Source organism: Lytechinus variegatus, chromosome 3 (assembly GCF_018143015.1).
Source record: "Lytechinus variegatus isolate NC3 chromosome 3, Lvar_3.0, whole genome shotgun sequence".
Lineage (NCBI taxonomy): Eukaryota > Metazoa > Echinodermata > Echinoidea > Temnopleuroida > Toxopneustidae > Lytechinus > Lytechinus variegatus.
In genome coordinates this window covers 17,188,193-17,212,318 of record NC_054742.1, presented here as the reverse complement: position 1 = coordinate 17,212,318, position 24,126 = coordinate 17,188,193, and the positions used below count along the sequence as shown (strand labels likewise).

General features: G+C 36.6%; 1 protein-coding gene across 3 annotated transcripts in view; it reads left to right on the top strand.

Moving 5' to 3' along the window:
• Positions 1 to 1,005: 1,005 nt before the first annotated feature.
• The window catches only part of LOC121410361 (hepatoma-derived growth factor-related protein 2-like), a 33,697-nt gene continuing 10,576 nt past the window's right edge, over positions 1,006 to 24,126 (top strand). The window contains exons 1-10 of one of the 3 annotated variants that reach the window (XM_041602394.1): positions 1,006 to 1,111; positions 8,968 to 9,060; positions 10,146 to 10,222; positions 11,211 to 11,349; positions 12,596 to 12,733; positions 13,171 to 13,224; positions 17,186 to 17,305; positions 17,888 to 18,083; positions 22,841 to 22,931; positions 23,431 to 24,100. In XM_041602394.1, coding sequence (XP_041458328.1) covers positions 8,983 to 9,060; positions 10,146 to 10,222; positions 11,211 to 11,349; positions 12,596 to 12,733; positions 13,171 to 13,224; positions 17,186 to 17,305; positions 17,888 to 18,083; positions 22,841 to 22,931; positions 23,431 to 24,100 — 1,563 coding nt within the window. In that variant the 5' untranslated portion in view covers positions 1,006 to 1,111; positions 8,968 to 8,982. Of the gene's footprint in view, positions 1,112 to 1,143; positions 1,166 to 1,430; positions 1,453 to 8,967; positions 9,061 to 10,145; positions 10,223 to 11,210; positions 11,350 to 12,595; positions 12,734 to 13,170; positions 13,225 to 17,185; positions 17,306 to 17,887; positions 18,084 to 22,840; positions 22,932 to 23,430; positions 24,101 to 24,126 lie in introns of those variants that run through there. The other 2 variants (XM_041602395.1, XM_041602396.1) reach the window with 2 other exon arrangements.

Sequence of the window (24,126 nt, the reverse complement as noted above, 5' to 3'; positions counted from 1 at the left end):
TCAAACACGGCAATAATGTAACTTTTCATGATCACATATGCATTATACATCCTAGTCTTCCTCTTTTATCACTTTTTCATCAAAATTTACCTTTTTCATTAGTTTTTACAAATTAAAAACTTTAAAAAATTATAAAATGAATTAATCTGGTAAAAAATTAAAGAATATTGAAAAGTGAATATGGTTGCTAGGGAAAATAATGTTGCTAGGCAACGATTTTTAAATCAAATATATATGAAATATATATTTGGTTGCTAGGCATTATCATATCATTCAATCTGTAGTGATTTTATCCTTGAAAATTCTATATTTATATATAAATTAGTATAATTAATTAACAAATCTAAATAATAAGTTGCTGCTTTGCATTTATCACAAAAATGGGCGTGGCCTATTCAAGGCCGGTTTCCATGGTGAAGCTACACTTTGCGACACTTTTGACTCTCAGTTCTGAAAAATTCAGAAAATTTCCTTCAAAATGATGCATGTTTTTGCTTTGATCCAGTCGGGGGGATTAAAGTCCCAAATTTTGGCCTCTCGCCGCTCGCCTATAAATCTTTTTGTTCACAATGCGATAGCTTCTGCAGGAAACCGGTGAAAACACGTTGATCTCATGAAATTATGGAAATTATACAAGCCTTATTTCAAATGACCAGAACTTTGTTATTTCTTGACCATTTTCTGTAATTTAGGTATCAAATTAAAGAACAGATATTGTACTTTTCAGAAATGTGGTTTTCTTTTTGAAACCCAGATAACCCCCCGCCAAATGAGTTTTTGGTATCCTTTCTTCAATTTTTTTTTGCTCACTCATGCGTGAATGAGAAATAACCTAAGTAATATCAGATGAAAGAGGAGATTCTAAGCTTTAAATTGATAGGTCACTTATCTATTCTATTTATGATTAAGTTATGATAAATGATCGCTAAATACCGGTTTCGTTTTTTTCTGGGACGCACTGTATAATGGACACTCATTAGATCGGACACGTGACGTGCACGCTCCATCCAAAGACAAAAATTTTCTCGTCTAACTTCAATCCAATCACTTAAAAATGGCGCTTTTCTGTGGAGCGACGGATCGTCCATGCTGATTCCGACAACAAAACCTGGTAGGTCTAAGTTAATGATACCTTAGTGACTAGTCCATATATCCTTCGGTTGGTGTAAGTATGCAGTTGGTGGTAAATGTTTCAGAGAGCATGTAGAGATCTAAGTTCGTAATTTTGGTTTAGTATTATATTTGGGGATCATGCCGGAATTCATATTCGCGGAATTGACTGACACTCAACAGTAACACATCAGTTAGGCCTACAGTACACGCTTGCCGCGGCCCGGTCCCTGGGCCGCGGCGCGGCCGGGGCTGGGTACCTCAAACTCGATCGAGCGATAATAGCCTACCTACTTGTTAGTTCGTGCAGGCTCCACTTCACTACCACTACACTAAAAAAGGGTAAGAGTTCCATTAGACAGCTGGCAGCTGTCTGTTTCTTTCGAAGAATTTTTTAACACTTTAAATTTTTCTTTAATTTCTCCTCGTACACGGACTTAGCCTGGGGCGTTTTTGGGAGTGAAAGTTATATACTGTACGTATGGAGTCACTCCCCACTAACGCCTGGGTTTCCTCCCTATACCTCCCCACATACGGGTACAAAACCAGAAACTTTTGCCCCCGAGAATTCTACTTTCCATCTAAAAGATCTAGCCCTAAAACATGTACATGGGGTCCAACTTCATTTCCAACATTTCAGCGATATTGATTTCATTTTTAAAGAAGAATTCATTAAAAAAACGAGAGATTTGTTTTGAAAAGATGGAAAGAGCTTACTTCCGTGTTTACGTCGCCATCTTGATTTCTTTGTCTTCCGCTTGGCGACAGCACGCAAATCGCTGGATTTGCGTGCTGTCGCCAAGCGGAAGACAAAGAAATCAAGATGGCGACGTAAACACGGAAGTAAGCTCTTTCCATCTTTTCAAAACAAATCTCTCGTTTTTTTAATGAATTCTTCTTTAAAAATGAAATCAATATCGCTGAAATGTTGGAAATGAAGTTGGACCCCATGTACATGTTTTAGGGCTAGATCTTTTAGATGGAAAGTAGAATTCTCGGGGGCAAAAGTTTCTGGTTTTGTACCCGTATGTGGGGAGGTATAGGGAGGAAACCCAGGCGTTAGTGGGGAGTGACTCCATACGTACAGTATATAACTTTCACTCCCCAAAACGCCCCAGGCTACACGGACTCAGAGTGACAGACGGCTCGCTATCGTGCAGCCACCATTTGGCATTAGGATTTAGGCCTACCGTCTAATGTATAATTTTAGGGGACAATATGCAAAATCCCCCGTCGGGGCTCTTCAATTTTGTCTTTAATGAATCAAACTTGTGAAAATTAACGCGACCGAAATGCAAATTAATATTCCCTCTTTTATTTTAGTCTTGGAATTAATTGCCAAAAAAAGCGAAAAAATCAAGAAAGAGCAAAACAGTCAGTAGAGGCGCACGGCCAATACACAACGAACAGTTGTGTACAATGGATAGCGGAGCGTGAACGTAGCGGTCGTGTACATTTTTGCTTATTACATGACGTCATCCAGCCCCTGCCGAGAACCAATTTATGAATGAAAATATAGTAAGCATGCGCAGTGCAAGCCTTTTATTTCCCCACACAGAATTCCACCAAAATAAGTGTGCAATTCTCTATCACCTCGTACCAAAATCGACCTAGAATTTCACTTTCCCGTATTTTATATGAATTATGAAAGGTATTCTCGGAGGATCTATTTTCTCACCGATACTGCACAGGTAAGCAAATTTCGATTACTTCTTGCTTTTCCGTCAAAATCTTACGAATTAGCGTCTATATGTCATCGTGTTCGTTGGAATTTGTAGAGTCTATCGCAACGTGCACAAAGTCAATTGGCTTCCGGGTTTCGGAGCGTCGCGTGAATATGCATGAAATTGCAGAGTTTCGATAATTTTCGATCGATACCGGAGCGATCCGATCACGAACCAAAACCATTTGCGGCGTACACAACGTGACCGGATATCGTTATCGCTATCGATACTTCCGCACGCAGTCCGAAGGAATTATTTTTGGGACCACGTGGTCATGACGTGATCTGCGCGATTGACCAATCAGCGGTCTTCGAATCGCTGTGCGGAGACGATCTATCCGTTGTACACAGTCTATGGACAATTGTTCGTTGTGCAATATGGGAGACTCTCTCCAATGTGGGAGATAATCTCCCATATTAGAGACTTGCTTTGCAAACCCGGTGGGGCCACTTTCATTCACGAGTGGATACCATGCGCGACCAAGGGGTCTCAAAAAGCACCCTAAACACGTAATTTCCATATTCTGAAAATTCTGAACCCCTTAACAAGTTTTGGCGTGTGAAACCCTACCCTTAACAAAAACGATACTCTTGGCAAATATTCCCTGAAATGAACCCCTAAACAAGTACAGGAATGTTTTATTGTTACGGTTTTTTCGGTAGTTGGCTTTACCTTATTTGGTTTAGTACGACCCCACTTCTACACCTCGCGCAAATCGGCCTCTAAACACGAAGTGTTGGGGCAAAAATGACATCCTTTATAAAACATTTTAATTTTGTTTTATCATCCCCGCAAATTACACCCTAAACACGTAATTTTCCTAACGAAATAGATACCCTTTTTTCATTATTTTTGTGTTTTTGGCACCCTTATCACGTTACGTACGTAACGTGCCCTATCGTGAAAAAACATCCTTTTTACGTGTTTTTTTGGTCGCGCATGGTATCCACTCGTCAATGTAAAGTGGCCCCTCCGGGTTTGCAAAAGAACAAAAGAAACAACACCAACAAAAGCATAACTTTCCACCCAAAATTTTGTCTCACTGAGTTCAGAAGCCCATTTGTTGTGTGTGGATGACAACAAAAATCCTTATCAAAACAAAAGTAGACGGTGAATTTTTAAAGTAGACGGTGAAAAGGGGTAATTTTTCATGAGGAATCTGCTTATCACATTTTTATTTCCCGCCAAGGTAATCCTTTTGCAGCAAATGTAAACAAAGGAAATTGGTCTCCCAAACTGGAGACTGTCTCTAAAATTGGATACCCAAATTCTTTACAAAAGTCTCTGATATTGGAGATAATCTCTCTCATGGGAGACAGTCTCCAATATTGGCCGTGCGCCTCTACTGACAGTGACTTACCTCGGCTGTTGTGCAATTTCACTTTGTGTTTTATCCAAACTTATAATACATAAACATATATGGCCATTGAGTTCCCTGTACAGATCGCGCTAGAACTTCGGTCTCCGTAGCTGTATTTGGTGAGTGAAGCCAACAGAGTTCAGCTCCCGGGGGGGGGGGGGGGGGGCACTCAGTATATAATGCATAGTGGGTATGTAGGGACAGTGATTTTCTGTTTCTAAAAATTGCCTTTTCCTTTTCAGAAAATCTCAAATTCTGTTTCAGCATGTCTGGAAACGGAAATTCCGTTTCCCCATAGACTTTGTGTACAAGAAAAATTGACAATTCCGTTTACGTAGAAAACCAATACGCAATGTAGCGTGTTTTTTTGGTCGCGCATGGGTAGCGATGTCAAAATGCTAGCGCTGCTCAAAATTTGTATCTACCAATGTACTAACATCGCTTTAAAATCCATTTTAATCGAAGAGATTCGAGCTAAAAAAGAAATTAGGGAAACATAACATTAATATATTCTCACCTTTCATATTATTAGCATTATTTTATTGTTAAATGGGATTTTATCGCTGATTTGGGGACTTTTCGGACATCGTTTTGAGCAGTCGACGACTTCCGAATATCCGCCATTTTGGATTTGATGAATCACCGTGATCATTATATTATGACCGAACGCAGAGGGCAGCAACACACGGCAGGATTCTGCCTTCTATGCGGACGTAAGTGTAAACTAATTTGGATACGATCGAGTGATGGAGAGGCTCGAGTGTAGTTACGATGTGTTGATTGTCATGATTGTTGTTGCAAAGTGAGATCGTGTTTTTTCAGTTGATATTAGTATTTTGTTGAGGATTTGGGATTAATTTCTGTTGCTTTTTTGTGCATTTTGAGAAAAAACGTGTTTTCCGTGATTTTCCGTTTGAAAAGCCACTTTCCGTTTCAAACAGCCGATTCCGTGAATTCCGTCCGTTTTCCGTGATCGCGGAAAATCACTGTCCCTAGGTATGTGCCGCGGATGGGGAGGGGACCCCCATTTTCACACTCAAATTTCCGTTCCGAGGCATAGCATTTTTGTCTTGAGAAAAAGAACAAAGAAAGCCGCTCCAAGGCATAGCATTTTCTTCTTATCGAGAAAAAAGAAGAGAGAAATCCGCTCCAAAGCTTCGCATATTTTTCGTTACACCGCTCCGATTGCATCGATCTGCTACAATGAGCTGCACTTTTGGTGAAAAGCGGCCACAGAGCTCACCCGGCGGAGGCCGCGCTAGCTGCATCATGCACGCATGACCGTTCCATAGGGATGCATACCCACTCACATGCTGGTGATCCGTTCCAAGGACCCCCGTTTTCACAGACATTTGTAGTTCCGAAGCCTGTTCTGAGGACCCTTTCTTTTTACAATAAGCCCGCTCCAAGGCCCCCGTTTTTTGTCTCGCCCGCGGGACACCCCCACCGCTTTATTGGTCAAGTGCCCCCCCCCCCCACAACCAACATAACAGAGACCGAAGCTTTTGGTTTAGAGTTCCATATCACAGCGATTCGGAGACCGCTGATTGGTCAATCGCGCAGATCACGTCATGACCATATGGTCGCCAAAATAATTCCTTCGGACTGCGTGCGGAAGTATCGATAGTGATAACGATATCCGGTCACGTTGTGTACGCGGAAAATGGTCTTGGTTCGTATCGGATCGCTCTGGTATCGATCGAAAATTATCGAAAATCTCCATTTTTAATGCATATTCACGCGATGCTCCAGAAGCCAATTGACTTTGTGCACGTTGCGATAGACTACAAATTCAAGTGAACACGATCCCGTATCAACGCTAATTAGTAAGATTTTGACGGAAAAGCAAGAAGTAATCGAAATTCGGTTACCTGTGTGGTATCGGTGAGAAAATAGATTCTCCGAGAATCCCTTTCATAATACATATAAAATATAGGAAAGTGGAATTCTAGGTCAATTTTGGTACGAGATGATCGAGAATTGCACATTTGTTTTGGTGGAATACTGTGTGGGGCAATGGAAGGCTTGCACTGCGCATGCTTACTACCGTAAGTAACGGTGTATTAACCGCACCCGTGTATTAACCGCACCCCCAACTTTGGACTAAAAAAAAAAAAAAAAAAAAAATCTCACATTTACATGCATATTTGAGGTACGAAGAAACAAAATCTAAGTTTTTTAAGATTTCAAAGTATCCAAAGAGATTACCGGTATGCAGATATATGCTGTTCTTGATCAATTCATCTACAAATGTTAGAAAGAAAGAACGGTCCCGACAATATTGGCAACTTACACACTCGCTCACCTCACAGTCACAGTGTACACACACAGCACTGCCATTACATTGCAAACTACAATACAGTACAAGTCATGCCAGTACATCTTATCAAATTATGATCTGTGTCTTTCCCAGGCCCAGCGTAGGAGGAAGAAACATTCACATTTCTTGCATCACAATCTCACAATCACTTTCAGAAATTTGATGTCTTAGCATGAATTTTGGATACGGGATTATAGGAAGGTTCAAGAAACAAAGAAATTGGCATTTTTTCCATTTGTTTTTTACGGCTTCTTGCCGTCTCTCGTGCGTGGTTTACATGGTATCTTGTGAAAAGCAAACAGGAAGGAAAAAAAACAAGCTGGCGCGAAACGGGACTTTGAATAGCGCCAGCTTAAGTCGCACTATAACCACATTACAACGCAATCTCTAAGCTCACTCAACTCTCGCTCAGCGGTGACAAAATATTACCGAGTATGCTTGGCGTCTTTTTAAATTCGCCAGGGAACTTCACTACTTTGAATCGAGAATAAAGTCAAAATTAGTGTCATGAAGGTGGGTGCGTTTGTTATGGACAACATTTAATTAATATTGCAATAATCGCTTCCCATTACCCGCGGCTCATACCCCTCTAAACGACATTGCCTGGGCGGCTACGCCCGGCCACTTGATGTGTTGTGAACTGGCAGACATCGTACATGTACGGGAGGGGTTACGGCGGGCTGGCTCAGACCCGTCACCGTGTATAAACCGCACCCCCGACTTTTGCTTCTGCCCCGCCGAGAAAAAGGTGCGGTTAATACACCGTTACTTACGGTATATTTTCATTCATAAATTGGCTCTCGGCAATGGCTGGATGACGTCATGTAATGAGCAAAAATGTACACGACCACTAGCGTTCACGCTGCGCTATCCGTTGTACACAATTTGTCACTGTGCATATGCACCCCCACTAAAATTGAAAGTAAAAACATGGAGAAGGTTTAGAATAATATACATGTATCTAACCCTAATAATAACATACTGGTATATATGATGGGGAAGTGGAAATATGATGGTGTGACCTAAAGTCGTGCATTACCTAATTTTGCGCATGAGTGAATATCTCAATTTCTAATAAATATCTTGAAACACTGATATCACCAACAGAAAGAGTGACTTCAAATTACTCGGCTTGATAATTTTTCTTGAAGGAAAGGTCTCTATTTGTGAAAATATTGGTAAATTTTGTTAATTTTTGCGTCCGCTCCGAGAAAATCCGATCTTCTCGACCAACATCAAGAAATCGACAGTTTACAAGCAGAGGTCTCCAAAAAAGTAAGTAAAATGTGATACCAAGTGAATTTATGACAATTTAACCCCCATCTGATTCTGATATAATTATCTTACCTTTGTCTGCTTGATTTCTTTTCTAAAGCCTTGCAAAACGATCATGCGCAAATTAAGGTCACACTTTCTTAATGACATTTTTTCAGCTGAGCGCGTGAGCTGTGAGAAATTTTTGATTGAAATCAACTTCATGATAATTTTCAAAATGTGCGCAAATTATGGTCACCCCATCATACATACCAAAATATGGCTTTATTCCGTCAAATTTCGAGCAGGATCTAATGCGTGTAATTGTCCATAGACATTGGTTTATTTAGTCAGTAAAGGGTCTGTGAGTCAAGACTGGTCAAACTATTGGCTGATAATCGTTAAAATACCCCTTCCAGTATCAGCGCTTCTCGCTAGCATAGCGGAAATGTCTTGACTGCAGATAAATTGAGGTGAGATCGAGTCCCAACCCAGGTTAACCCAAGGAGCTCCCGCCCGCGCCCTCTTCGCGGGCGGGAGCTCCCTGGGTTAAACCAAGGTAAGCAACAGTAAAAAAAGTGCTAAAAAAATCTGAAGTAAACGAACCGGAAGTCTCAACAATCTTTTGTTATTTTTAATGGGGGGTGCATATGGAACACTTTCCAAAAATAGGTAGATAGCTGCTAGCCATCTGTTTTGAGGAGTTTTTTTAACATTTTTAATTTTTTGAAATTTCTCCACATACCGTACTGTACACTGTAACCTAGGGAGCGCCGGCCCGCTTTGCCGGCCGGCGCCCAGGATCTCATCGTGTATTTACCCATACATGACTAGGGTAGATTATGGTCAAAATATCTAGCAAAATAAATTGTGAAAACGAAAATTATGCACTTACCACAATTATATGGATGAAGGTCTATCGTGTGGCAGTATCCTGACATCAAGGCACAGACTGGAGCCTAAAAAAAATAACAGTTCTGTCGCGATACCTCTCCTAATTTCAAAATTCATAACAAAATGACCGATTGAGACTGGGGTAGAAGGAGAGAACTTCGGTCTCTGTTATGTTGGCTGTTCGGCTGAACTCCGTTGGCTCCACTCAACAAATACAGAGACCGAAGTTCTCTTGAAAAAGTTGTTTCATAGAAGAAATATCAATAATACTAAAGTTTTACAATTTTTTCTATTTGTGAAAATAGAATACCCACACCAAGATGTCTCGTCCAAAGCACTATGAGCCTGGAGACAAGGTTTTTGCCAAGATGAAAGGATGGCCCTTTTGGCCAGCAAGGGTAAGCAAAGAGTTTTCACCTTGCTCTTGTATTAATTCAAATCTCTTTATTCATCTCTCTGTTATATATTTATCATGAAATATCACTGATTATCATCTATGTAGAGTGTTATAGCAATGCATAAAAATGAGCATTTTGGTCTGCATCAGTTGCTCATGCAGTATCAGAGCGTATCACTAAAAAGGACCAAAATCCAACTAATATCCCATAGGCTCCTGCAAAAATATTGCTATTGAATATGAGAGCATATTCACCAGTTTAGGGCACATGCATGAATGCCTGAAATATACAACGCGTACAACAATAATTAAATTGGATAACTTTATTTCATGAAATACCAGAAATATTCCACTTGTGAGTACCAATATTCCTGAACTCTTGGAATATTTCTGGTATTCCATTCTGAGCCATCCTTATTTTTTATTTTAATCATGATTGCTGTACATACATACCCTTATTCTTTATTTTAATCATGATCGCTGTACATACATGTACGTGGCCAGCCATCCCAAAAGCAGCAGTTTGTCCCCAGGAAAGATTCTCTGTAAAAAGCTTAAATAATAATTTGGTCTTCAAAATGTCAAAATCGGAAACTGTGTATCTCAAAGAGTGAGTCTTATTCTTCATACTCTAAAAATTTGAAGTTGAATAAAGGATGAGATACAGGAGTCTTTTTTTTCCCACACACTGCTTTGAAGTTTCAGTATATAGATTGCACAGTGTCTACTTCTCTTGCCGAGTAAACCTCAAACTTTAAACCTTTTTCACTAAATTTCTTCTTCATTGAACCAAATACCACTTGTGTGGGTAAATGTGTAATTTTGACAAGTTACATGTACATATCATTATAGAATCTAAATGCTTAGGATGTGCTTTATCAAGTTTAATTAAAAATTTAAAATCTGAAAAAAAAATCTTTTGGGCAACTTATTGTTGGTTTTGTATGTATCAACAACATAATATGAAAATATTTCTTTGCTTCCATAAATCCACTTGTTTGTTTTTTATAGATTTTAATCTGTGTTTCCTGTCAACTTTATACATATTTACCTTTGTTTTCTTCATTTCTCTGTCTTCACTTACAGGTTGATGATGTACCAGAAGGTGGTGTCAAGCCACCACCAAACAAATATCCAATATTCTTTTTTGGCACACATGAAAGGTATAATAGATTTCCATATTGTAACTAGGAGAAAATTAAATTATATTTTTTTTAAACATTATTTTGTATAATAAAATACAAAATAAATATAGAGTGGATGACATCATCAGGTCACTTATTTGCTTACCAAATGAAATAAGGAAGTGCATAACTATTGAACTTGAGCAAACCTTTGAAATGTCATAATTCTCTAAAGCCAGGCTGACACTTGCACGACTTTTGGCCACGATTTTGTCGTGGCAAGTCGTGCCATTTTGGGGCACGAACCGGGAGGCTCCCGCACTGTTTACGACTTGTTCACGCATAGTTCACGAATGCGTGCCCGTCTGTGTCCACATTGACACGAACTGGCACGACGAGTTCACGCATAGTTTACGCACTTCCCGCATTGGCACGACGAGTTTGCGCAATTCGGACGGTGTCGTGCTGAACTATTCGTGAACACGACGTGAGCTGTTCATGAACTATTCGTGACAGTCGTGGCATGGCGCGCACTGGCACGCATCCTCCTGCATCGTCCCGACGAGTTCACGAACAGTTTGCGCATAGTTCACGACCCGGTCGCTAAATTTTGTCGTGACCAAAATTTTGAACATTTCAAAATTCTTGTCCCGACGTGTTTACGCACACTTCACGCCAGTTCACGCACTGGCACGACTTTAGTCGTGCCAATGCGTGACACAAAATCGTGCAAGTGTCAGGCTGGCTTTATTTTAAATCCAAATTTGATTTTTAAAAATTCAGCTCTATACTTTCTATACTTTTTTAATTTGCTATTTTTATTCAAATTGACAATTTGTGGGGGAGAGTTTTACCCAGAAGTTCTGTTTTGTGTCATATAAAGGATGCTGTTAAGCTTATTCATTTTAACTTGTTCTGTTTGAGGTATTTTATGAACATCTTGAGTGATGGTTTATTCTTTCAAAAAGAAATTAGTGACTGTGACTGTTAGTCTTAGGAACTCAAAACTACTTTTTTTTCATTTCAGTGCTTTCATGGGATTTAAGGACCTGTATCCATACAAGGAATTTAAAGAGAAGTTTGGCAAACCCCACAAACGCTTTGAAGCATTCAACATTGGCCTATGGGAAATAGAAAACAACCCCCATGTCAAGTTCCATGGATTAGTGAGTATAACCTTACATCTTGAAGGTTTATTGTCTGTCTTGAGTTGTCCAATGATGTTAAGTAATTTGATAGGATATTCATCTCTCTCTGTGTGTAAATGAGTAATTCAAGAATCTATATTTGACAACTTAATTATATTTAGTCTTGAAATAATAAAGATTATAAAATTCACTTGTGCAATCTGTTCATTTATAATGGGAAGAAATTATTCTTCTGGGATCTATAAATATTTCCTTCTTTATTCCTAGTCATCAAATGGAATATATAATTGAATGATGCTATAAACATCCAAATGTCCTAAAACTTGAAATTACATTTATTATAAACATCTAGGACTGTTTAGAAAAATGTAGATATCATGCTAAAAATACATGTATCTTACCGATATCAAAAAAATATAGACAAAAGAACATAATCAATACACATTTTTTATGCATTATAGCGATGTCACACACATCTACTTATGTTGGCCAAAATTTGTATCTGCCATTGTACCAAGAACGCTTTAAAATCTGTGTTAATCTGTTGTAAACGACTACATAAATCATTTAACAAACATCTTCAGCATAAATACATCCTCACCTTTCATGTTATTAGCATTATTTTAGGATTGGATGAAGTTTAACTGGTAATTTTGGGGCTTTTTGGACATCGTTCTGAGCAGTCAACGTCTTTCATCTATCTGCCATTTTGATATCGTGCTGTACATCTTTGAACGTAGAGGGCAGCAACACATGGCTGTCTGCTGGCTGCATTCTACGTTAGTTGGTACTTTGGCTAAAATTGAGCTTGCGCTTGTGAAGTTTTTGATTCGATCGAATGGAGTAGAATGCAGTCATGATGTTTGGATTGTCACGATCTCATCCCCACGTTGCTATTATAATAGCGAAGTGAGATCGTGTTTGTGGCTAGTATTTGTATTTTGTTGAGATTTTAGAGTAATTTATGTTGCTGTTCTGTGCAGTTTCAGGAAAAAAATATGTTTTCCGTGATTTTCTGTTTGAAATGCCACTTTCAAAGGGCTGTTTCCGTGAAATCGCGAAAAATAACTGTGTCCCTACTTAATCGCATATTATTGACAAAGAGAGACAGGTTATCAGTATGGCTAAGTGGCAAAAAACAAGCAATTATTTACAGACCTAGCGATACAGACGTCATCGATAACAGCCCTATAAACATCACATTTTAAACATCTGACCTGCCAATGTAAAGATGATGACTAATTTTTTCCATTGTTATATAAAGCATCCTGGATCTTCAACTGATGATGAGGCAGCTGATGGAGCAGTCAAGACAGAAGAAGATGAGATAGATATGGAGGAGGAGGCGGATTCTGATGGAGGTTTGGTTGTAGATGAAGGAGCAAAGAAATCAAAACCAAAGGTAATTAAAAAAAAAAGACAATTGAAATCGTGTCCACATTTGGCAGGTAGTATGTATGATGATTTATAGTTGTTTGTAAAGTATTTTCAATACATGCTTTTGGGTATCTTCTAAAAGTATTATGCTCCTCTGACCCCCTAGCAAAAAATTCCATGTATGGCCCTTCATGCCCCCCCCCCCCCCCCCCCCGGGCTGTTTGCTGTCTTATCTGAAATTTTCTTGTGACATGCCTGTCACTGAAAGTACCAGTATCAAAGTTTTTTTGCATTTGCATGTAACCCATCCAACTTGGCAATATTCAGACAACAATATAAGTATTACTGATCAAATTTGTTGCAGCTGATAACAGAATTGATTTTATTATTTTAAGCAATCTAGATGGACAAAACAATTATAACAATAATGATTATTAACTACAATGCTTGTTCTTTCTTTAGGAGAAGAAACAGTCTCAACCAAGAAAAAGAAAAGCAAGTGGAGAAACTAAAAAGGTAGGTTAATACTATTAATGCTTATATTATTACCCAATAATAGCTGACACTGAGAATAATAGAGGAATGAAATATATGAAAAATATGAGTGCATTATTTATGACTGAATGCTATACAACAATTTTTAGGGGGAGTACCTGTATTTCATTTTGCCTTAAGTAAATTAAATATATTAAAGGGGAATGAAACCTTTGGAACAAGTGGGGTTGTGTGGAAGAAGAAAAATCAGAGAATAAGATCAAAGAAAGTTTCAGAAAAATCAGACAAATAATGAGAAAGTTATGAGCATTTGAAAGACTGATCTGTACACTATCTGGATGGGCGGTTGTACGTTGATTGGCCATTCGGAAATAAGTCAACAATGCAAAGCGGTCGCCATCTTTGGACCATCAAAAAGACGTTGTTTTTGCACTCCTCTAAAGTGCTTAGAGGAGTCATTTGGCATCACAGGTTGTGCACTACACTGGTTTTCATCCTATCTCCAAAGTAGAAAGTACCATGTCAGAGTAAATGGTGCTCAGTCCAATGTTGAGGACTTGAAATTTGGAATCCCACAAGGATCAGTGATTGGTCCTAAATGTTTTACTTTGTATCTGCAACCTGTTAAAAATATAATTGAAGAGCATGGGTTTCAGTACCAAATGTATGCTGATGATATACAAGCTTATGAAAAATTCAACATAGATGAGGCAGATGTGACTCTCAGCCGACTATCTGATTGTTTGAAGGATATCCAGAATTGGTTGCAAATCAATAAACTTCACCTTAATCGTGAGAAAACGGACTTCATCATTTTTTCGTCACCAGTGCATTATCGTACTCTTCAAAACATCTCTTTGAGCATTGATGAACATTCCTTATCTCCATCAGACTCTATTCATATTCTTGGTTGTGTTCTAGATAAACATATGATAATGTCAGATCAATTTACTAGTGTGTCTAAGTCGGTTAACTACCATCTTCGAAATATTAATAGAATCAGAAAGTTTATTGATAATGATACATGTCATACTGCTGTTAGGTCGCTTGTTACATCTAGATTGGATTATTATAATTCTCTCTATAATGGTGTCACCTCTCAGAACCTAGATCGTCTACAGAAATTACAGAACAAAGCAGCTAGGGTCCTTTACTGTCAACCATCATATACACAGACAACCCCCCTGATAAGAGAATTACACTGGCTGAAAGTAAAAAATCGAATTGAGCGTAAGTCTCTGACTATCACATTCAAATGTATTAATGATCAAGCTCCATCATACCTGTCAAACCTCCTAACAGTTCGCCAATCAATGTACAACACTCGGTCATCATCACATATCCCTCTTCACATACCCCGGACATTCAAATTAGTAGGTGATAGGTCATTTTCTGTGTTTGCCCCCAAATATTGGAATAGATTGCCCCATAAACTTAGACAATGTTCTTCTACCGAAGTGTTTAAGAAGATGCTTAAATCTCATTTGTTTTAACATGTTTAATATATTGCGAGTACTGTAGTGTTTCATTTTGTGTACCGTAGTTTTGTTTTAAGTTTTTACCGATTGTATTTGTTTTGTCATTTGTACAGCGCTTTGTAACTTTTGAAAAAGCGCTTAATAAGAAGGAATTATTATTATTATTAGAAGACATGGGCATCAATTCTATTTTTCTCTAGTTCTATAAAATTTTGAGGTTTTCCAACTTAAGTTGGCGCTATAATATTTGGAGGAGGTATAGTGCCATATTTTACATTTCGTGTGAGTGCAATGAATGATGATGTGTCAGAGGATTATACTCCATAATCTCCAGTAATGGCAAAATGCACAAAAAGTCGCTGGGGATGATTTTTCAGTTCAATAGCCTTATTGAAATGAGTGATTCTTAGCTTCAAGATATTATATAACTCACAAAACAATACAAAGAGGAGAACATTTACTACCAGGGATTAAAGTTAACAAGTCTATTGAAGCACATGGCCTCCCTCAATAATGTGCAAAGGTGACAAAGTAGGATGTCATTAAGATTTTCAAATCCTGTTCATTTTACAGAGAATTAAGGCAAAGTTTGGAAGTTGAAAATCAGATGGCTTTGATAAGGGTAACCTAATAGTTCAGATCACAAGAACAAATTGTGTCTAAATGAAAATGGAACAAAAATGAGAGAAAATAATTGTTTGAGAAAAGGGAATTGGGCATTTATATCCCCATATTTTAAGATCAAATTAAACACAAAATAATTTTTAAAAATCAAACTAGGCTGTATTAATAATTCATAAAGGGAGTAGCATATTTGGAAATTACGAAAATAGAGAAAATTAAGATAAAAGAGTCTACTGGCAAAATGATAACAATTAAATACTTAAAAGTTTAATAAATATCGGTGATTAAATAGAAAAAAAAATCATTGTTATCTGTCGCTCAACGAATCATATTAGTATTTGAGAGCTCGATTGCATGCCTCTGGGCAATAGAATTGAATTTTATTTTTGTGAGCCCTGGTCCATGGAAAAAACACTTTCTTACTCTCTTCCCTTCTTTCATTTCTACTTGTATTTGATTATGCAATTTCAAATAGTATTTTTTGTATTTACATTGTGCGATGTATTTTTTATGGCCAAATAAATATTAATAAGTGTTGGCCAAATTCATGCTTTTTAGGAAAGAAACAAATTACTTAATTAAAATTCGTCAGTTAAAACTGTAGGCCTACAGGAACACGGAGATCAACCACAGCTGGAACCTAAGGATGTATCAATAAATATTTTTTTCTTAAGAAAAAGAAAAGAGGAGAGAGAGAAAGAAAATTATCAAAGTGAAGAGCAGGGCAAAAGAAAGAAGGGGCGAATAACCCTGCAAATAATTTAGTCTAAGAAATAAAGAGAGTTTTTGTTCATGATAGGCCTTCCAAAAATAACTATTTGAGCAATAAAAAGAGTGAAGAAGGGGTAGCCTTGTCAAAATGATATACTAGTATGTTTTCAATTTCTGCAATGCTAAAACATGGTAAAAGGAATTAAAATTCTGTTCACTACATACAAAACAAACGGCTTTGTTCGCTGTGTCGATGGTCTCAAGATGGCGGACAATGGCTTCAGTCCGCGACACTTCACCTCCCATCCAGATGGTATTCAGATCAGTGGTGATGTCACATGTGAATAATTTTTCCTTTGATGGACTATTATAAAATATCCCCAAATTTCTCCTTTTGATCTATCTTATGGTGTGCCAAGTCTTCATCCATAATGTATTTTTGAAAATATGTATTAGATGCCCTCGTTTAATAGAAAGGATACATGATCTACTGATATATGTGATAAAAGAGGCAGTTTAAGTGAAATATATACAAAAGTAATGGGAAAGTTGCTCACATGTGAGATCACACATCTTTGTCACTTTGCCAACTGGAGGATCTACATTACAATAATGATCTAAAACTTCAAATGTTCATAACTTTATTTGTTTCAATTTTTCTCAAATTTTTATGACCTGTTTCTTTGATTTTCTGTTTTCGCAAGAGTTATCTTGTTCCAAAGGTTTCATTTTCCTTTAATAAATTTCATAGACAATACTTTTGATAATTGATTGTAACTGTATTTTGTCAATCATAATTCTTAAAAATACCCTTTTGCCCTTATTACTGGTTGCCTGAGTATTGAACAATACTTCACATTTGCATTAACATATGATATTCCAAATACACTGAACATTGCTTCTACAGCAGTTGAAGAATGTCATGTGAATAAAATGAAAATGCTAGCAACTTTGTTCTCGATCAAATAAAGTGCCAGATGTAATATCCTTCAGCTGTACTGATGTGAGGGCAATATTTAAAATTGAAATTGGTTTACATAAATTCTTTTATAGATGTAGGGTTTTTAAAGGTGTGGGTGTGCCTGAAAGCAACATTTTGTAACTATTGCCAATATTTCTTGATTATTAGCATGAATGATTAATTATTGATTGTTAAATTTTATTGACAGGCCAAACCGAAGAAATCTCGCAAATCATCAGGCAGTGTGAAAGCTCAACCTGTAGCAGATGATGATATAGATGAAACTGATTATGATGCTACACCATCAGAAAATGACAGTAGTGGGGAGGTAAGTCAATTTAATAAAAGTGTCTTTGATCGAACCATCCTTTGTATCACCAACTGTAGACCTGTGGAACTATCTATCTTTGTTGCATGTCTTATGTCACCATTATAGAAAAGATGGGAAGATAATATATTCACATCAAGCTATTTGAGGACATTCATATTTTGAGAGATTCTATTCGTGTCATACGGGACATATTGACAATTTATAGTCTCTTGGCTGAGTGCTTGAGCACTTTTTTGTCAATAATAAGGTGGAAATGGATAGTGATGTGAAAAGCTTGAGTACGAGTGAATTAAAGGTCCAAATACGAGACTTAGAAAAGTCCTGTACAACACACATCATTTTCACCTTAATTCATGAATGGAAAACGTATTTTTTCTGATGTTATTTTGACTACCCTGTACTTTTATATTACCAAAAAAACTAATTGAAGTTCCTTGTTTGTTTGGACAGCAGGTTGAAAAGTGTTGTGAAAATGGCTGACTTTTCTATCATGGAATCACCCTTTTTTGTCGGAATGATTGAATGTGTGTCAACTTTGCCTGTAAAATAATTTTTAGTATTATTTTGTTGTCCCAACAGGAATTTTCACCTAAACAAAAGAAGGGTCGGAAGTCTGAAGGTAAAGGTAGCAAGAAGTCAAGATCTCAAGTGGACTCTGAAGATGATGATGATGAGGAAGTCAAATCAGACAAAGACTCAGATGAAGAGGATGATGATTTTGAGAAGACTAAGAAGAGCAAAAAGAAAACACCTGCCAAGAAACAATCTCCAAAAGGTAGATTCATATGTGAATTTTTTTTCTTGATTTTTGCATTAAAATTCACATATTGCCTATCACAATATAAAATTTGTATTAGAAGCACATTTGTTGGCAAGATACAAGCTGTGTATTGTATCTAACTCCTAAAAAGCAGAAAAATATTCTGTGAAGTGTTTTTCTGAAAAAAATTGGGTTTCGAAGTTTTCAAAACTGGTTGTCGTGTCACTCACGTTTTAAATGCAAAAAGTTTTCTAGAGCTGTGTATTCTGAAAATTAATTTGTCCCAGTACTGGAGCAAATACAGTTTATCTGTACCTTATTGTATATAAAGTAACTTGGTCCAATGTGTTAAGGTAAAGCTAAAATTAACTGTCAAAGTTGTGTCGTGTCACTCACAATGTCGTGTCACTCACGAAACGTCGTGTCACTCACAGTATTATATTGTGTATAAAAAAGGACATCAAGTAATTTTTGAAGCGTTTTACCAGGGATACAATCAAAATGTTGTTCCTGACATCATTTAGGCCTATTTTAGGCTAATAATTTCCTCCATTTTCCTAATTTTACTCCTTTTTATGGAAATATTGAATTTGACATTGAGTTCATCTATTTTCTCTCCTCTGCGTGGTTGCCTTGGTTTAAAAAATCCGGACAATTTTCCATTGGTGTGAAGACTCAGATCCTAATTCATATTTTGGTGAATGTACTGTGATTAAGAATATAACAACATAATCAATCAACACAAAATTATGAATGTATCAAGAGAAAAACCACTATACTTTATTAAGCATTGGACATATTTACAATGCATAAAGGGTTGGTGATGGTGATGGTTCAAGTCATACCTAGGTATTACTCAAACATTCCCTGTCTCCATTTACAGAAATAAGCAGAAAGTTCACCTTTCTTTTGAGTAATGTTATTTCTTTGTTATAATACTCAGCTAGAAAAGTCACGGATCCTTTTTTGAAATTTGCAGAAATTTTAGTGGTAAAGTAGTGTACATGAGATATAAGAGATCACCATGAACACCAAACATTTTTTCAAATTTGGAAAAGAAAATACTTTTCTTTTCCTTCTGATTGATTAAATCAACCTTTTCATTTGCCATAAAGCTTGTATTCCAGGACATGAAATAAACAAATTTGCAAGAAAACAAACATTTTGGATATTGCTTGAAGCAGCTACATGCCAAGTTCAAAATCATTATTTGTAGGCCACCATTCATACCGCTAGTGATTATCTACATGTAGGGTCTGAACAGCAAACTACCGTAAGTGGGCCGATGTGTGTTCAGAGCAGATTTGCATTTACACATATTCATTACAACAAAATGATGCATGTTCATGTACATTGTAGGTCCCAACAAGTCCCAACCGAGACCGCATTTTGATTTCAGCAACTTTGGATGAGTTGCCATGTACCAGTAGATCAATTTTTTTTTTTTTTGGTGGGGGGAACACTGATAAGAACAGAGCTGGACCTCCAAGGGAAAAAGCTATTGAGGTATAAAGGGAGCATGGTTGGAATGCTGAATTGGATTTTAGTGTGACATCCTAGGGCTTAGAAAAGGAAAGGCTAATGACTTGTAGTTGTTATGTAATAGTAGCAGACTGCAAGAATCAGGTACTGACTGCGTCTTTCACCTTGTGGCTTTCCCTTGATTCCCATGGTATGGTATATGATCAAATAATTAGCAATGAAAAGGCGCTTACAAATTCCAGCAAAAAGCATAGCTCTGAATTTTGGTACAGTGCCTACATGTACTGACTTGGGAGGGTCCACATACAAGCAGTGTTCAGGAGAAAACCTATGCTTGTTGAGTTGAATTTCCAATTTTCTCAAGGCGATTTGCTGATAGTCCATCAGAAGTGTGCAGCAACGTGATTGTGGTTTGGTACCAAAAAAGACATTTAAACTGCCATGTCCTATTTGGACAATGCCTATAAAAATATTAAAGGAGAATAATATTGTAATCCAATATTTCAAGAAAAGGGAGTCATACATGACATCATTGGCTACCAGACCATGCCAGATGATGTGAGTGACTATTGAGAATACCTTTCTTACAAGGAAAAATTATTCCATCCGTTGTAGATGCTGAATTGTATAAACCTGTATAAAACTTTCATATACAGATAGGGAGAAAATTGAAGTTTTGAATGATATCAGGCCACAAAAAGAACTTATGTTCGAGTTGATGTCAATGCCAAGACCTCATAACACCTCCTTCAAGTGCCCCCACCTCTAAAGAGGAGAGTGGTAGAAGCCCTAGTGTGACAATGTGGTATGGTATAGGGAATGTGAGTTGATGGGCAAATATGACCATAAACCAAGAATAAAACATCAGGATGACATATTATGAACTTAAAAAGAAAGCAGTTATTATGTAATTAAGATTTTACTCTGCTACATCATGCAAAAAATACTTTCAATGTTGAGATAAATGTTGTATATTTGCACTTGTCGTGTCACTCACATTTTGGATGTCGTGTCACTCACGGTATATAGGAGGGTCCCATTTTCCATAGAGAAGGTTTGATTGATTTTGACTATATGTGTTAGATAGGTACACTATTTATGTCCATTTACTGGTACTCACAGTACTCCATGACAACTACTTGGGCACGAATCCAACCATATGTGTTAGTGGTCAGAAACCCATGTCCAAAATTTGTCGTGTCACTCACGCACCGTTTTTTAATCATATCTACTAAACGAATTGTTGAATTCAAATCAAACTCGTAGTGGCCCATGCCAGTTCTACATTGTATATAATATAGTAGTCATGATTGATTCATAACCTTTAAGTTTGAAGATATGAGCCCTTAAACCTCTCCGATTGTCGTGTCACTCACGTTTGAAAATGACCAGTTGTAACATAGAAACATTTTTACTGTACTGTATAATATTCTCTCATTTGTTATTTGTGTATGGAAAGATGTTATCATGATCATGTTTATATTTATTAGTTTTTTGGTGTTATTAATGCATATTAAATGTGCAAAGATGGTGAATTTTCTTTTCTATAAGTATAAATTTTGTACATATAACTTCATGCCTTTATTTTCATTGTATAAACCCAATATTAAACGTAGGAAAATCTTGTAAACTTTGCCACAATTGATGTGGTCATGTACATAATTGAAAGTAAAGATCTTGAAAGCAACGGAAAGTAGTGGATTCTTTATCTGGTATACATGGATATGTTGGAATTGGTCATTTGAATAGAATAATTTGACAAAATTAAATTTATTTTGTGAAGATCAGTACCAATTAAAGTCCAGATACAATGGTTTATCACCTCACATGTTGTTATCAAGGATTTACAAACAAAAAGGGCATAATTGAATTTTGCTTATTTCAATATTTTTTGTGCCCAAATAATCAGTAGCACCAAAAGATGGAAACCAACCCTGTCTAGGCCGGGGTATTTTGATTATGTTTCGTCCTTAATAAGAAATACCCATTACCCAAAACTTATATAGAATATTTAAATGTATATTTGTTTGTCAGTTACTAAAAATAGTATATTTTGCAAAGTTTTCCTTGAAAAATCTTCTTTGTAAAGGTTGTTATGTATTATTTATTTCAATTTCTATCAATTTAATAATGTTTTCTTAAAAAACCCTGATTGTTTTGTGATGAAAACTTTTTTTATCAGCCAAAATTGTATGGAAAACGCTCTTCAATAGGCATGTAGTCGTAATTGATCGTAATCGGTTATTAAGAAAGGCAATAGATAATGTCCTTTATTCTTTATTTCTCTCTATATTCAAAAAAAAACTTTCCCTTTTTATACCATAATTTTGATATTAAAAAATGCCATTTTATAGTCTCCTTTTCCTTAAAAAAAACCCTGGTTAATTTTTTACACCTAAAAATGCATGGAAATGCTTTACAATAGGCATGAAATTGTAATTGATCGTAATCATAATTGGTTAGAAAACAGGCAATAAGTAATGTCATCTAATCTTCATTTTTTTCCCTCAGTTTCTCTCAACATTTCTGTTTTCTTTTTCGGTCTTTAGACTATAAGTTTGATATACAATACTGCCATTTCATGGTCTTTTTTTTTCTTTATTCTACAAAGAAATAATTTATATTGTTTGAAAAATAAAGTAACCATTTTTTAAAATACAAAGATTAATAATATATCTTTTGGTCTTTCATAGGTTTTCAGCAAGTTTGGTAAATCCAAATTGCTATGAAACTCGGTTTGCCAATTTTTTTTTTTTTTAGCTTCCCGATTTTGGGGGTGCGGTTAATACATGGCCGCGGTTTATATTCCGAAAAATATGGTATTTGTTTCTCATTGTTTTTCTGTAATGAAATTTGTTGTAGACTCTTTTGTGATCATAAAAAAAAGAATGAATTGAATTGAATAAACAGTATGAAATAAATCCATTTAAACCAGCAAATATAAAGATAATCATACATTAATGAACTATGGTTGAAAACACAATTTGCATTGATTTCGTTCACCAAATCACATTTTTGAGCAACTCTGAAGTGGACTTACAAAATATTGCGTAATTGAGAAACCGCATACCCAGGCTTCGCAAATTAGGTCTTAAAATCCAAAAATACATGTATTGCACGAAAAGTCGAGGGATGGCCTCAGAGCCCCCTTCCTGGCCTAGATAGGGTTAACTCTATTCAACTTTTATTGTACATAAAGTAAATTAACAATTTACCACATCTCAATACATTTACCACATAGAAAATTATTACACAGCAATCACTTTTGTTTCATACTGTTGTATTTGCAGAGAAGAAACCCAGAGCAACTCCCAAATCAAGTGCCAAAAAGAAGCCACCTCCTAAGCCAGCATTAGATTCATTAAGTGATACGTTATCAAGGTAATATACTCACACACATTCATTAACTTTTATTTTCATTGAAAATTGATTGAGCTCATCTGTAATCTATCCCTAATGTCAGGGTGCTACATAAGCACTTGCCCGATTGCCCGAGGCAAGTAAAAGTTAGAGTCGGGCAAGTGTTTTGAAGTGAAGACCAAAACTACTTGCCCAAATTGGGTAAGCAAAATTCTCACAGTAGAATGACCAAAATTAGGGTCGATGGCAATAACAAGGTACATGTAGATCAGGTCGAAAGAGACGGTCAATGGTTTATAAAACCGCAATAGTTCCTTTGAAGAGGTGAAACTTTTTTTTAATGATTTTTTCGGGCAAGTGAAAAAGATTTTGGGGCAATTATATTTGAACTATTTAAAAATTTACTTTCCTGACTGAACAAGTGCTTCTAAAAACTTATGTAGCACCCAGCCTAATGTCAATCTTTATTTGTGTTAAGAAATATAATGATTTATTTTTCTTTCTCTTTTAATGTTTACAGCAGTGACAGTGAACCAGACTTCCATTCATCCTGGAAGAAAAAAGATGAAGAGAAAAAAAGGAAGATTGAAGAAATGAAGAAAAAGCAAGAACAAGAACAGCTGAAAGAGATGAGAGAAAGAGAACGTTTAGATGAACAGAAAGAAAAACTTGAAAAGGCCAAAAAGAAGGAGGAGAAAAAGAAGAGAAAGTCTTCTGAGAGTGAAGAAAAATTGAAGGCTGCAAAAGAAGAATTGAAAGAAGAGGTGAAAAAAGAACCACAGTCAAGTGATGATGAAATCCAGAAAGAAATAGCACCAAAGAAAAAAGAAAAAGGTGAAGGAAAGTCAAAACAAAAGATTGAATCCGAAGAGGAGGAAGAAGAAGAGGACCAAAACAAAGATCAACAGAATGAAGGTGATGATGATAAGGATGAAGATTCAAAAGCTGACAGAATAAAGCGAAAAGAAGAGAAGGAAAAGGAAAAAGAACGGAAACGTTTGGAAAAAGAGAAGAGGAAACAGGAGGAAAAGGAAAAGAAGAAAGAAGAAAAGTTAAAGAAGAAACAAGATGAAAAGAGAAGAGAATTGGAGATGAAGAAGAAGCGGGAAGAGGCTAAAAAGAAAGAAGAGGAGAGAAAGAAAGCTGAAGCCAAGAGGAAACAAGAAGAATTGAAAAGAAAACAAGAAGAGGTGGGTTAATTTTTTTTATTAAATCT